Here is a 12,462-nt window from a genome sequence, read left to right as displayed (position 1 = left end):
AGTTCGCAACTCGTCATCCAAGACCGACCAAAAGAAAGGCAATGACATACTTGGTTTGTCCCATTCATGAAAAATACCTGCAGTGGGAATCGTCATCTTTGAAATAGGGATGGTTTTTCCAACTTGGACGGGCAACAGAGGGCGGGAAATATAATTGCTTCTTGACATTTTGAGGCCTTTTACTTTGCTTTAGAGTTTGGACCGGCTGGTCATTGCGCCGCATTGTTCACGTGATTGAGATGAAGTCGAGGCGACACAGCAGATCTTGGTTTGGAAACGGTTAGTGCATGAAGGCTACTGTGTGTGTACGGAGTACCTTATGTACTCCGTAGATGTACAATAATAACATCTGTACAAGGCTGATCTGGCGACTGTGGCCGACGGATTTCGCCTGACTCCACTAAGTACATCATATTGAACCATGTATTGTTTGGTAAGTGGTAGTCTGGAAATTGAAGAAAAACAAGGAACTCGCTCTCGTGTAGGATTCAGCTTGTTACTTACTGCAGGTAGCTGGCGTGATAACAGGCTATGAAGTACTCCGTACATGTTTGATAAAACCAAACATGGCTTGATTGGATTTCCTAGTTTATAAGTGGTAATAATGTTTAACGGGGGCACCGGGGGGCACGATGGGGCTCCTTAGGGCCTCAAAAGGTCATTCTTAATAGTGACATTTGCTAGAAATCCCCCGTCCTCCGGTGAGCGGAAGCCCCGGGGCCGAGTGGAGTTTACGGCCGGTGACAGGGTTTAAGAGCGAGTCAAGGCGGCAGCGTTATGTCCGCGCCACACTCGCCATTGGGCCAGTGCAGCGAAGCCAAAGGAAGGCCACAGACCAAAGGCGTGCGTGGGCGTGCCACATCCTTGCCAAGAGAATAGGCAGCACTGGTCCCAACTTCACATCATCAGCACCAAGTCACGCATACACACGCCCATCTTCTTTCCTCTCAATCCTTCCACACCTTTTTTCTCTCCTTGGGTCGTCTTTCATCTGGTTCAACTTCAACAGATACCTGAGGTTGCCACTCTGGCCTCAGACAACTCCCATCCGTTTCTTCCTTCCTTCTTTTCCCCCTACGGTACACCCTCAATCACAATCCCAACCCCAACCCTCAATCTCTCAACCACAATCAACCACGCCTTGATTCTATCAAACCATCCCGCCTCCCTCTCTTGACAAAGGACACATCACTCTCTCGAGTTACCCGCTGTATCATTACTCTGTTTTGCCCAACGAGACAAGGATATTCACCCAGCCCCGCCTCCCCCTTGCCCGAGACTACAAGCGTTCACGATAACCTCGTCTCTATCGACCCACTCCTCCTCAAACGTCGGCCACAACACCTCAAGTCATCTCTCCATCGGCCTTCAGTCATCGTACAGAGATTTACCGTCGAATACACACTTGTGAGTACACAGCGTCAACTGCGATACTTTGTTCCATCTCATTCTGGTCGATATCATTGGGTTCGGGTGAGTCACAACTTCTGTCCGCGGCCAGATTCCAGCCAATCGATTGCATTCTAACCCTCGGTCTAGTTCCGGGGTGTCATCTGCTCTCCTGTCTGATCCTGCTCGACTCTTCATATACTCAGCATGGCCTCCTCCACCATGCCTCCTCCTCCTACTCCTTTGGCTCATCGTCGCTCCCATCGCCTTGTCACCCAAAACTTGTCTTCCTCTTCAGTCTCCGCAGAGTCTTCAGCATGTCTCCTTCATAAGATGTCCAAAGCCGCTACATTCCACTTACCCTCGTCTCAGCCATCTGAGAGTGACCCGAGCCTGAGCATTCCTTACCTCGCTCGTCGTTCACCATCCTGCTCCTCCTCTACCTTGACCAGTTGGCTTTCAGAGAAAGGAGACGTTGCTCGATCTATAGCCGAATTTGAACAAACCTTTTCAGGCGCCCGCGGAACAAAGTCCTCGACCCGACGCAGATCAGCACAGAACTTTGACCACATTGTCCGTCGTGTTTCCCTCCCTTCAGACGAAGGCTTTGGTTCTTCCATCGGCCCTGATAAAGGTCTCTCTGCCACGTTGGATAAAGCCTTGGACTTGGCCTCGAATAGAGATAGTGGAATCGGGTCGTCAATCAGTGACTCAGCCGAAAAGATCGGGGGAAGCACCTGTGAAGAAGACGGTCTTGTCGTCCAAGACTTGATTCAAGGTTGGATTGCCCGCTGCATGGTCATGTGTGATGATGATGTTAACCTCTCCCCAACAGAAGCTGACTCTCCAGAATCAACCTCTCGCCGTCCTCGCCTAGTCAGCCGATCCGCTGTCACCCAAAGCATTGCACCGGCCTCAAGGCCTGTTGTTCGTCACCCTCAGCTAAGCTCGTTCGCCAAGAAGAAGGTCAAGGACTATATTATCACCCCTATCCTCGAAGAATCCCGATTTCAAACTCTCCATCCTCTCGTCACTGCTCTAGGAACTCGGACCAACAAATCCATCAGATCCTTGAGAGATCTTGAACAAAGCCTCATCTTCCAGCCATTGGTAAGCACGCTCATCTCCCGCTATCCAACACGGTCTGACATTCCTGGCAAGACTCTTGCCATCTCCACTCAATTGTATCGAAGCTTTGGTGAATTCACCATCCAGCTTGTCATCGACACATACCAACAACTCTCTGAGTCGGAGCAACGACGTGCTTCCGACCGCCCTTACGACAACGGATACTTCCTCGATCTGGTCCAGCAAGTTAACAGACTAGCCAGTCACATCGGATCTTCCAGTTCTGCCTCAGAATCTGCCACTGTCGAAGAATCCGACGACATGGCCTATTCTCCTGATGACGAGGTCACTCTCGAGGGTGGCCTTGACGAGACCGGCAATTTCGCCGAACTCGTCCGCTGGAAGGATGGCAAAGGCATCTCGCTAAGAACGGGACAGCCGTATGAACCTCTCGCTGGCCTCAAGAGGCAAAGCAGCACGGCTTTGGACGAGGACATTGCTCGTTCCATGGCTCGCAGAAAGAAGGGCTACATACCTGAACACATCGAGATGAAATGTAGTGACAAGACTTGTGACAAGACTTTCACGAGAAAATGCGACTTGTCCAAACATGAGAAGACACACTCTCGGCCTTACAAGTGTTCGGAGCCCAATTGCAAATATCATGAGCAGGGTCTTCCCACAGAAAAGGAACTCGAACGTCACTGGAACGATAAGCATTCAGCCGATCCCCTTTTCTACAAGTGCGAGTACTGCGAGTTCAAGACCAAGCGTGAGTCGAACTGCAAGCAGCACATGGAGAAGAAGCACGGGTGGACCTATGAGCGGGCCAAGGGCAAAGATAAGGCCATGGGCAGCGTCAAGATGACGCCCGGTCAGACTCCTCGCACTCCAGCCATGGACTATTCTCCCAGTCCTGCAGTGTCTCTGCGAACCGGATCCATCTGGGACGACAATAGCTCCGTTGCTGGTAGCATTGCCGGTAGTACTGCCATTACCCCGTTCGATCAGCCCATGAACACCTTTGACAGCAACTTTGGTCAAGGTGCTGTCACCTACTCCAATCCCATCTTTCCCAGGGCCACTCAGCCCATGCAGTATGCTCAGACCCTGGACGACTTTGACTTCAACACCTTTCCTCAGAGTTATTCCAACTCTGCTCAAGCCTATATCTCTCCCACCAACAGCACCCCGAGCTCTCACATGATGGGCACACCAATTACTCCAACCTACAGCAACATCACTGAGCCATCTCCATACAGCACCCATATAGACATGGCCGTCGACTGTCCAGAGCCAAGCACTTGGAACATTGGTCTGCAAACCCCTAATTCCTTTCTCCAACCTCATTCTCGCAATCCGTCCATGTCCAACTACTCTCCCATGGTTGCGGATACTTCGGTTCAATCCTTTGACGATGATGTCATGATGCCGACCGAGTTTGATCTTCCTCAAGGAGATTTCGCTCTATTTGGGGGAGATACTAGCGCTTTCTCCAACCTAGCTGGACCCGGTGCCACCTTGTTTCCAAGCGAGCCCGAGGCCTTTGCTGCCCTCGACAACAATCCCATTTTCAATGAGCAATGGGCGGATGACATGTTTGATTTCAACATGGAAGCCAAATTCGCTTAGAGAGAGCATCTAGAGTGCTACAGAAGTTGTGGTAATTCATGCCGCATTTTACTCTCTCCCCTTCAAACAAACATAAGAGCCCCCTTTCGCGGGCTCTCTCCCAAATTGGATCTCAAACCCAAAAATTGTCCCACTCTAGGGGCTTGGGTGAACCATTGATGATGGGTTCTGTTACGATTATGACATTTCATTTACATTTTCAAACTTCATCTTCTCAAGAGCTGAGAACGGAGTAAGAATGGACACAAGGAGGAGTTTTTACACAAGGACATGGTCCGGCGGTGATTATCCCGTGACATGGCTTAGGTTGAGAATGCAGAAACAAATAGCCCACTACTTGCTCGGTGATACGAGGGCGGCGTATTACGACTTGAAGGTTGAATCAAATCAGGGGTTGAAGGATAGGATACAATAGCTGTGTTAACCCTGTTACCAATATCATCCACCTCATTTCTTTTCATTAGACACCTCTATGCAAGACATCAGTGACTCGTCAGCAACATTCAGTCGTAATAATCGAAAGCACAAGGACCTAAACACAAAGCGAGGGACAAATTGCGCCCGAGACCAACCAATCGCCTACCCAAGCCTAGTGATATTCATCCATCACAAGGCGTTGTCACATGTCTGGCACAGCCTGATTCTTCAGCACCCTTGTAACGCTGCAGAGACTGGTCTAGTTCAGCATTAGTACGTGCACACAAGTCGTCATAGTAGGCCTGACCCTTGAAACCATGCTTCTCCTTGCTCACACGCCACTTATCAGCCCGTAGCATCTCGATGCGTTTTTTGCGTGCCAGGATCTGAGTATTATTACTCTGAGGAGGTAGCCGAGTGGGGAGTGCCCGGTCATTCGATGGTGTTGTTGCTATTGCCGTTGCCGTTGCTGTGGTCATTGCCGGCATCGACTGTTGTGAATCCACGGCTGGCTCGAATGACCAGAAACTCGCAAGACGGCAATTGCCCAAAGTTTTCTTGCGGCAATGCTCAAGCTGGAGGCGTTCTGTCTGTTGGATCTGGGCTGTCACGTCCGACAGCTGGACTCTAACCTCGTTCCGGAAGGAGGATAGCATCATGTTCAGCCTCGCCAGGCTGGCAGACGCAGGCGTCGATGGAGAATTTCTGGGAGCATTGTTTGGGGTTGAATGGGGTTTAAACGCTAAATGGATCATGTCGAAACGCGGGGTGATCGGTGTCGATGGATAAGGGGAAGATTGATGATGGGTGATTGTGGATGTTGGGCTGGCGGTGTCAGACAGAGGGAGTCTTTCTTCAAAACGTGCAATCAGAGTCTGTATGCCGGTCTTGCGTGTGTCATCAACCATTTTGGCCCTCGGGATCTGCTTTATGCGTGTGCCGACAATTTGGAAGCCAGCGTTATGGTTAAATGGAAGAGCAGGAAGGGGTCGTGATGTCGTCTCATCCGCGCCAGGTCCTCCTAAGGCGGACTTTCTGGTTCGGCTGAAGAGAGGTGACGGGACCAGCTCGTGGGCCAGGTTGTGCTTTACACTCAGGCTTTGGCTAAGTCTCGCTTTGTGATCTTTCCTCGGTGATGCAGGCGGCAAGACACTGATGCTGCGCAGATGTTGTGGCGACTCTCTCCGGACTTCAGAGGACGCTTTCATGTCACGTTCTGGCAGTGGTTGCGGACCGACGAGCATGAATGTTCCGGGCTCCTCCCAGTCGGTTAAAACACTGTACGAGGAAATCGTTCGAGGCAAACCCCGTGATGGCATGGATGGTGTTTGTGGGCTGAATTGGTTTAGACATGTCTGGTCCTTGCTGACAGGCGAGACCTGCAACCCAAAAGGTGATCCCTCTGGGAACTGATACCGCCCACGGGTGGTAATGGCAAAGGGGAGAGGTAGACATTGCAAGGCTGAATGTAGGCTGTCTCTCGCAATTTCGAGGAGCCGAAGCTTGTTGCTGGAAAGACTGTGCGTCGAGAGGCCCATGAATTCATGACAAGTGGCGTGGTAGTACCACAGGTAAGCCTGATATAGTGGTGGTAACTTTTCGTGGACGAGGGATGATGTTAGCCGTTGCTTTCACGAGATAGAGATGATCAAACAGGCTGAACGGTGGGCTTACATCTCGAGGCTGTAGAGATTCGCACAGGGCAGCGCACTTTTTGTATCTCCCTTTCATAAATGCCTCGCGTACCAGAGCGAGTTCCGTGTTGTAAACACAAGCTCGCCCTCCTAGCGGTGATGTGTCCTCAGTAACCATGGTTGCTATATCACGAACAGGATGGTTGTCATGGGCAAGAAGGTGAATGTTGGAAGTCCGCAGTTCGATAAGCGGTAGTGGTTTGATCTCAAGAATTCTGCCTGACCTTCACCACGAGGGTGGCAGAGTAATATGTGGCGCGATTCTGACGCGTTGCTCCAAACAATTACCTTTCTGCCACATATCAACCGTTCTATGTCGCGAATTCTCCTGCTAGTTTACCAAGTTCTCGTGATTAGCCCTTCATCAACCATGTCTTCCATCTGGGTTTGAATCCAAGTTTGGTCCTTGTTTTGCCCGAATTGTAGTGCAGCTTCAGGAAGAGAGACCTGTGCCTGAAGAGCCTGAGAGATGGCTGCTCTAAATTGTGATATGTCTCTCGCATCAGTTGACTGGAACAGTTTGCTCGCATTGCGATAAAAGACCTCTGCGTTCTTGAGAATTTGAGCCGCATTGGAGATAGCTTGCTGATAGAAGACAGGAGCTTGGCCCAACTGGTACAACAGAAGCGAAATATTTCCACGATTCAGGTGAGTGTCGGCTATCTCATCGGGAACAGGGTCTGATTTTTTTGCGGCTGCAGCCAGAAGATTGACAGCGGCGGACAGTGCATTCCATCGCTGGGATGATTGTGAAACAGAATCCGACCGTTGGGTTTCCATCAATGCTGAATTGAAGAGAATGAGACTTTGTGCGTTGGCAGTCAAAGAAGCATACGATTGATCCATTTTCAACTCTGGTGCCTGGAAAGCTTCATCACGCTCCCTCTTGTACGTTGAGGAGTCTAGAGAGCCGAGTCTATAGCCGGCTGCCAATAGGTGAGACATGAGGTTTGCTCTCGCCAAGGCAGCCTCCTGAAGGCGTTCGGAGTCAGCTTCTTTGAGAAGATGTGCTAATTTTGCACCGATGAGTTTTGAGGAAAATTCCTCGATCCATGCAAGCCCGTTGGAAGATGCGTGAATGGTTGCAGATGACAGAATGCTACAGAGAGTGGTCAAAGTGCCCAATTGAGCAAGAACGGTGTCGACCAGGGTATCGGTAGTGATAGGCTCGACAATGGAGAACCACTGTTCTTCAGCTGGATCCGGTTGACCAATTGTGCTTGTCGCAGCTGCTTGCGATTCATCGGCGCCGGAGTTGATGGTGGGTTGAGGCTGAGCGTCATATTCCTTTTGTTGTTGCGTTGATTCCTCAAGCTTGAGTTCTTGGACAGCTAGACAGCGTGATTGAAGTTCAAGTGCGTCTTCCAAGAATCTGATTGCATCACCTTCGGCTCCGTTGGCAGCACGAAGCTCAGCGATAGAGGTCAATACTTGGGCGGTATTGAAGAGGGTGTCGGGATTGTCACCATCGAGGTTCAAAGCATATTGATGGGCATCCAAGGCCTGTTGTAAAGCATCCGCGAGTGGGATTGGAAGATGATCCACTAGAAGTGGGTGAGTGGCAACCTCCAACAGGGTACGTGCTCTGTGGCTTGGTCAGTGATCAATCCAGACCGGACGGGGGGGGATCTGACTTGTTGTAGGCAAGGTCGAGGCTGCTGGGGTACTTTTGCAATCCTTGGTTGTAGACATCGACGGCTTTGGCAAAGAATCGCAGTGACTTTACGGCGTCACCTGCCCTCCATTTGCCGGCAGCTTCCTCAAAATCCACTCCGGCTGCCTGGAAATCATCGGCGGTCTCAAGAACCTAGATGGAATTAGCCTTGGGCAGAACTGGAGGTGTTGGTTTCCCAAACCTGCTGGGTTTTTTTCTTGGCCTTTGAATGTTTCAATAACGCCTTAGGCTTCAACATGGCGCGGGCGCTGGCGCTGGCGCTGAACTTGAAAGAAAGACGAGTGGACCAATGTTACCTTGAATTGGTGGAATGCTCAGAGACGCTGAAATTAGTCTCAGCGAGGTTGAAGATGGCTGCGTATTAGAACTGGCAACATGGATGTCGAAGACGTCCTGTCCAAAAGAGACCGTTAGCCAATGGGAGGAGATCTTAGCAACGACAACGACGAGGCTGAGGTTGAGGTTGAGGCTGGTTGGATTTGCTGACTCATCAGAAGCAACCAAAGCAGGCAAAGCAAGTCACGGGAGAGTCAGAGCACCTGACAGAAAAGTCTTGGGACAAAATCCAGGGGACCAGAGGGACCAGAAGGACGAGGGGACTACTGAGAGAGGGGACGAGGGAACAAAAGGGATGCCCGAGGCGCCTACACGCATCATTGAGTCCCACCCAAATGCCCCCGCTCGGTCGAGTTTGGCATCTGCAAGTCATCAAGACTGACTCTTTCGGAGGGCTTGAGATCTAAACTATCCTCCCTGGCACGAAGAGCATTCTACAGTACAATGAGTTTTCGGTTTCATTTAATGATTAATGATAATATTAATAAAATCGAGATCAAGGTCCACCATGGTAGCACATTCATAGCCACAGTGGCTACGAACCTTTCTTTAGCATGGACACACCGTTTGTGTCTGCCGACAAAATTTGATAGACCCACCAGCAAACATTTTTCCATCAACCGCACGCGTTACCAACACCGGCCAACATGATGGGAGAAACCTTCACCACACGTGCTGCGAAAAAGTATACTCGCTTATGAGTACACATGTAGGAAGATAGTTACACCTCCGATACAGGTCAAGCTTTGACACTAAAGCTTCCATGCATTCTAGAATCTATTACACCAATTCGACTTGATCGAGACTAAAGGCCATACAATCAGCCTGTCAGCAGGGGAGTTCAAGCTATTTATTAACACGTACAAATGGAAGTGTATCAACGGAAAGCTTGTATAGTAATGAATATCAGATACATACGAAATGGCTACGGTAGGAAAACACTACGGAGTATGTTTGGGCTTTCATGCCCCGTTGACCCGCGTCACTTTTAGACTCCTCGACCCTCGGTGAAGCCCCGAGGACGTCCCACGCCACACCCACGCCAAGTCCCCAAAATCAGTACGGAGGACAGATGCCAGGCTCTTACGGCTCTAAAACTACAACAAGGGCAGGGGTCTTTAGGGCCTCGGGCTGCCCGCCCGTCCCTCGTCCTTCATCTCTCGGGGCAGTTGGTCGCGGCATAATCCCACTCTCCCTCGCAATAGAGCCGATAGAGCCCTAAAACACAGACACAGACGCACAGACCAGGTTTAGCAGTAGTGACCAGCCCGATGCCCACCTCGCTTTTCCGAGAACTCGCTTTTCCTCATTAGCCAAACCACTCGCTCCAGCCCACCAACCCACCAACCCACCAACCCACCAGCTACTGCAGATGTACTCCGTACTCCGTACCTCTCCTACCGACTCTACTACGGACTATCTCTCCCCTTCTCCCTCTTCTGCCCTTGGATTCGCTGACCACCAAAGCCACCCCAACCTGCCTGCGCCATCGTCGCTAGATCTCTTCGACCTCACCTCTATCTCAACTACCTTGAATCTCGCTGTGTCAATCCCATCCAACCCTCAGTGATTCACTTCACCGACTTCCGTTGGTCACAATGAACCTCTGATTGTGGTGCTACTCCTGCCCGCCTTCCCGCAGCCCACCTGCGGGCGCAAAATTGACACCACTCTACCACCCGTGCGAGACCATGCCCCAAGAATCCGACCAGAACGTCATTTGGTCACAGGAAATGCAAGATGATCATATTGGAGTCGGTGTCGGCGTCTCCGACGACGATTTCACAAAGTTCCTCGACCTCGACAATGACTTTGCCCAGTTCGCCGCCGTGGGACAACACCCCTCTGGCCTAGACACTCCCATGGGCCGTCTGGGCTTTGGAAACCCCGAAACCAACATCAACTTTGCCTCTCAAGATCAGGTTGACTTGTCCATGGGGTCGGGCAACAATGCCGTTGCTTTCCAACATGGCATGCAGCCATCCCATGCCTATCCGCACTATCAACAGCACTTTCAACAGATGCAGATGCAGCCTCACTACCATGTTCCCCCAACTCCAGTGAGCGCTGAGATGCACGCGGCCAAATACACGCAGCACATGGGCAACAATGGCCAGATCCTCTTTGACCACCAACAGGTACTATCACTGCTCTTATCTCAAACCTACTTCTGGCTGATGTCTTTTCTTGCAGGTCTCCTTCACCCCTCTAGTCTCTCCGGCACAGACGCCCATGGACGGGGGCTTTGCCATGTCTGACTATGGTCTTACCGACGACTTCTTCAGTCCGCTGACCTCACCTGCCATCGAAGCTCAGAATGCGTACAACAGCACCACTGCCTCTCCCATCGACCTCAACATCGACATTGCAAATCCCAAGTCGTCGACCTCTGCTCCTAATCGTGCTCGAAGACGACTCAGCAATAATGCCCGTCCCGCATCTCGCAGTGTCAGGCAGTCGCCCGCCGTCAAACCCCAGATTCGCCGCAGGGTTCCGTCATCGAATTCTCTCGCGCTCGAAAAGGCGCCAGCCACGCCCACTCACCCAAATAAAAAGAGCTCCGATGTGCAGTTTTCGTCCGCCCCCAATAGTGCCATCTTCCAAACGAGTGATGATTCTGTCTCGCCAGAGGCTCTGTCCGACACCGCCATGAGACCCCCTCCAATTCCTCTCTCTTCTCGATCCCCGCAGCCACCTCCCATGGCGCAAAAAGACGCTGCCGGCAACCCTGTTACCCCGGCCACCTTGATGAGAATGCCAGCCGACCAGAACGATTCGTCGAATCAATTGACACACCATGCACCTGCCGCCACGGCAGATGAACTCATGGAGGATATCATGTTGCCTGCCGCCGTTTCCGGTGTCAAGCCCCCTTTATTACCCACCCTTGACACGAGCAACATCGATGATGGTGAGAGCACGCCGATCATGGCCGCCAAAACGGCCAAAACCAGCGCGGGAAGCACGCCACGCGGCCTCCTCGGCAAAATGACTGGGCAAGACCAATTTGCCAAACCAAGCAAAATTGAAGGCCGAGGTGGACGCGCTGGCAAGAAGAGGCAAAGCACCTCCTCCGCCGCCATTTCACCGGCCTTGCGACCCAAGATATCTCCCAGTATCTCACCATTAGTCCCTGCTACGGGTAAGTCGCGCATCTTGGAATCCGCTAACATGTGACTGACGATGTGATAGGAGCGGGAGTTCCGCATATCTCGGCCGATGCGAGTGCGCTGTATCTGGCATCCAAATCCAACTATCAGAATATTCTAGAAGGCACCCATTTGCCCGGAGTTTCTTATCCCGAGACCTTGGCCGAGAACCTGACTTCCAAACGGACATCGCACAAAATTGCCGAGCAAGGACGACGAAATCGAATCAACTTGGCTTTGAAGGAGATTGAGTCTCTGTTGCCGCCGTCCATCTCAGGGGCGAATGTCAAAAAGGAAAAGGCCAGCCCGGTCGAAGGCGAAGATGTTGAGGGGAAAGCGTCAGCGGCTGCCCAAGGTGCCAGCAAGGCCAGCACGGTGGAGATGGCCATCACCTACATCAAGAGCCTCCAGAGCGAGTTGGCCGAAACCAAGGAGAAACTGGAAGCTGCGGAAAAGCGTCTTGCTGACGGAACGAGCAGTGCTGGAAGCCAGGCCTCGGAAGGATAACCAGCAATGCACACAGCCTATGGACGACGAGCGCCTGCAACAATGACGCTTGATCAACATTAGTCATGAGCAACGTTTTAAATGCGGGGCTGGCACTACAGCACAGTGGCTATTGTTGGCCGGGCGTTCGGGTTGGGATTCTTGAAACCGCGTGGCAATCGTGCATTGCGAAACAGCGCCTTGTTATGGGCATACCTGCACATTGTAGAAAGATGGTTTCACCACACAACCACCAATATTGTCCCTCAGCAGACAGACGCCTTGCATCCGGCTCTTGTCCTGGGCGAGGTAAATAATGTGGCCGGCACTTATACTCAGATGTGAGGAGGTCGGTCTGTATAGAAATGCCAGAATCAGAATAGACTTGAAGTATCACTTGTATCTCTTGGCCTGCGAAGGGCAGAAACAGCTGAGGTCGCATATACACTATTGTCAGCTGTGAAGCAAGCAGTTTTGAGCCCTGGAGGAAATGCTCAGAGCTGTTTACCATGTCTGGGACCAGCCAGTCGCGTCACTGATGGCCATCAGGTGTCATTCAGGGTCATTATTAGGGTCATTAGGGTCATTAGGGTCATTAGGGTCATTAGGGTCATTA

General features: G+C 51.5%; 4 protein-coding genes across 8 annotated transcripts; 2 read left to right on the top strand and 2 right to left on the bottom strand.

The window, feature by feature from the left end:
- Nucleotides 1–907: 907 nt before the first annotated feature.
- On the top strand, nt 908–4,549 carry PV10_07826. 5 transcript variants are annotated; one of them, XM_016372775.1, is made up of 4 exons: nt 908–1,473; nt 1,540–2,167; nt 2,225–2,499; nt 2,551–4,549. In XM_016372775.1, the coding sequence occupies exons 2-4, from the start codon at nt 1,597–1,599 to the stop codon at nt 4,087–4,089; spliced, it is 2,385 nt and encodes a 794-aa protein (XP_016222107.1). In that variant the 5' UTR covers nt 908–1,473; nt 1,540–1,596; the 3' UTR covers nt 4,090–4,549. The 5 variants fall into 5 exon arrangements, with proteins under 5 accessions (XP_016222107.1, XP_016222105.1, XP_016222104.1 ...); XM_016372773.1 differs by having other exon boundaries at nt 2,225–4,549; XM_016372772.1 differs by having other exon boundaries at nt 1,540–2,499.
- A 139-nt stretch (nt 4,550–4,688) lies between these two features.
- PV10_07825 (uncharacterized protein) lies at nt 4,689–6,318 on the bottom strand (the record flags this gene model as incomplete). Its single annotated transcript, XM_016372770.1, has 2 exons — nt 4,689–6,101; nt 6,181–6,318. 2 exons carry the CDS (start codon nt 6,316–6,318, stop codon nt 4,689–4,691), a joined length of 1,551 nt encoding a protein of 516 aa, XP_016222102.1.
- A 218-nt stretch (nt 6,319–6,536) lies between these two features.
- On the bottom strand, nt 6,537–8,113 carry PV10_07824 (uncharacterized protein; the record flags this gene model as incomplete). The annotated part of the gene is made up of 3 exons (XM_016372769.1): nt 6,537–7,785; nt 7,835–8,007; nt 8,057–8,113. The coding sequence occupies 3 exons, from the start codon at nt 8,111–8,113 to the stop codon at nt 6,537–6,539; spliced, it is 1,479 nt and encodes a 492-aa protein (XP_016222101.1).
- Nucleotides 8,114–9,569: 1,456 nt separating this feature from the next.
- Nucleotides 9,570–12,254, top strand: PV10_07823 (uncharacterized protein). The gene is made up of 3 exons (XM_016372768.1): nt 9,570–10,349; nt 10,405–11,353; nt 11,404–12,254. The coding sequence occupies exons 1-3, from the start codon at nt 9,903–9,905 to the stop codon at nt 11,865–11,867; spliced, it is 1,860 nt and encodes a 619-aa protein (XP_016222100.1). The 5' UTR covers nt 9,570–9,902; the 3' UTR covers nt 11,868–12,254.
- Nucleotides 12,255–12,462: the final 208 nt, after the last annotated feature.

The sequence above is a fragment of the Exophiala mesophila genome (assembly GCF_000836275.1).
Source record: "Exophiala mesophila strain CBS 40295 unplaced genomic scaffold supercont1.5, whole genome shotgun sequence".
Lineage (NCBI taxonomy): Eukaryota > Fungi > Ascomycota > Eurotiomycetes > Chaetothyriales > Herpotrichiellaceae > Exophiala > Exophiala mesophila.
The sequence above is the reverse complement of the archived record's forward strand: the minus strand, read 5'-3'. Positions and strand labels throughout refer to the sequence as shown.

Coding starts and splice junctions, on each gene's coding strand:
- PV10_07826 (XM_016372771.1), top strand. CDS start 1,597: ATGGCCTCCTCCACCATGCCTCCTCCTCCTACTCCTTTGGCTCATCGT.
- PV10_07823 (XM_016372768.1), top strand. CDS start 9,903: ATGCCCCAAGAATCCGACCAGAACGTCATTTGGTCACAGGAAATGCAA. Junction 10,350..10,404: donor TCCTCTTTGACCACCAACAG/GTACTATCACTG, acceptor CTTTTCTTGCAG/GTCTCCTTCACCCCTCTAGT. Junction 11,354..11,403: donor ACCATTAGTCCCTGCTACGG/GTAAGTCGCGCA, acceptor ACGATGTGATAG/GAGCGGGAGTTCCGCATATC.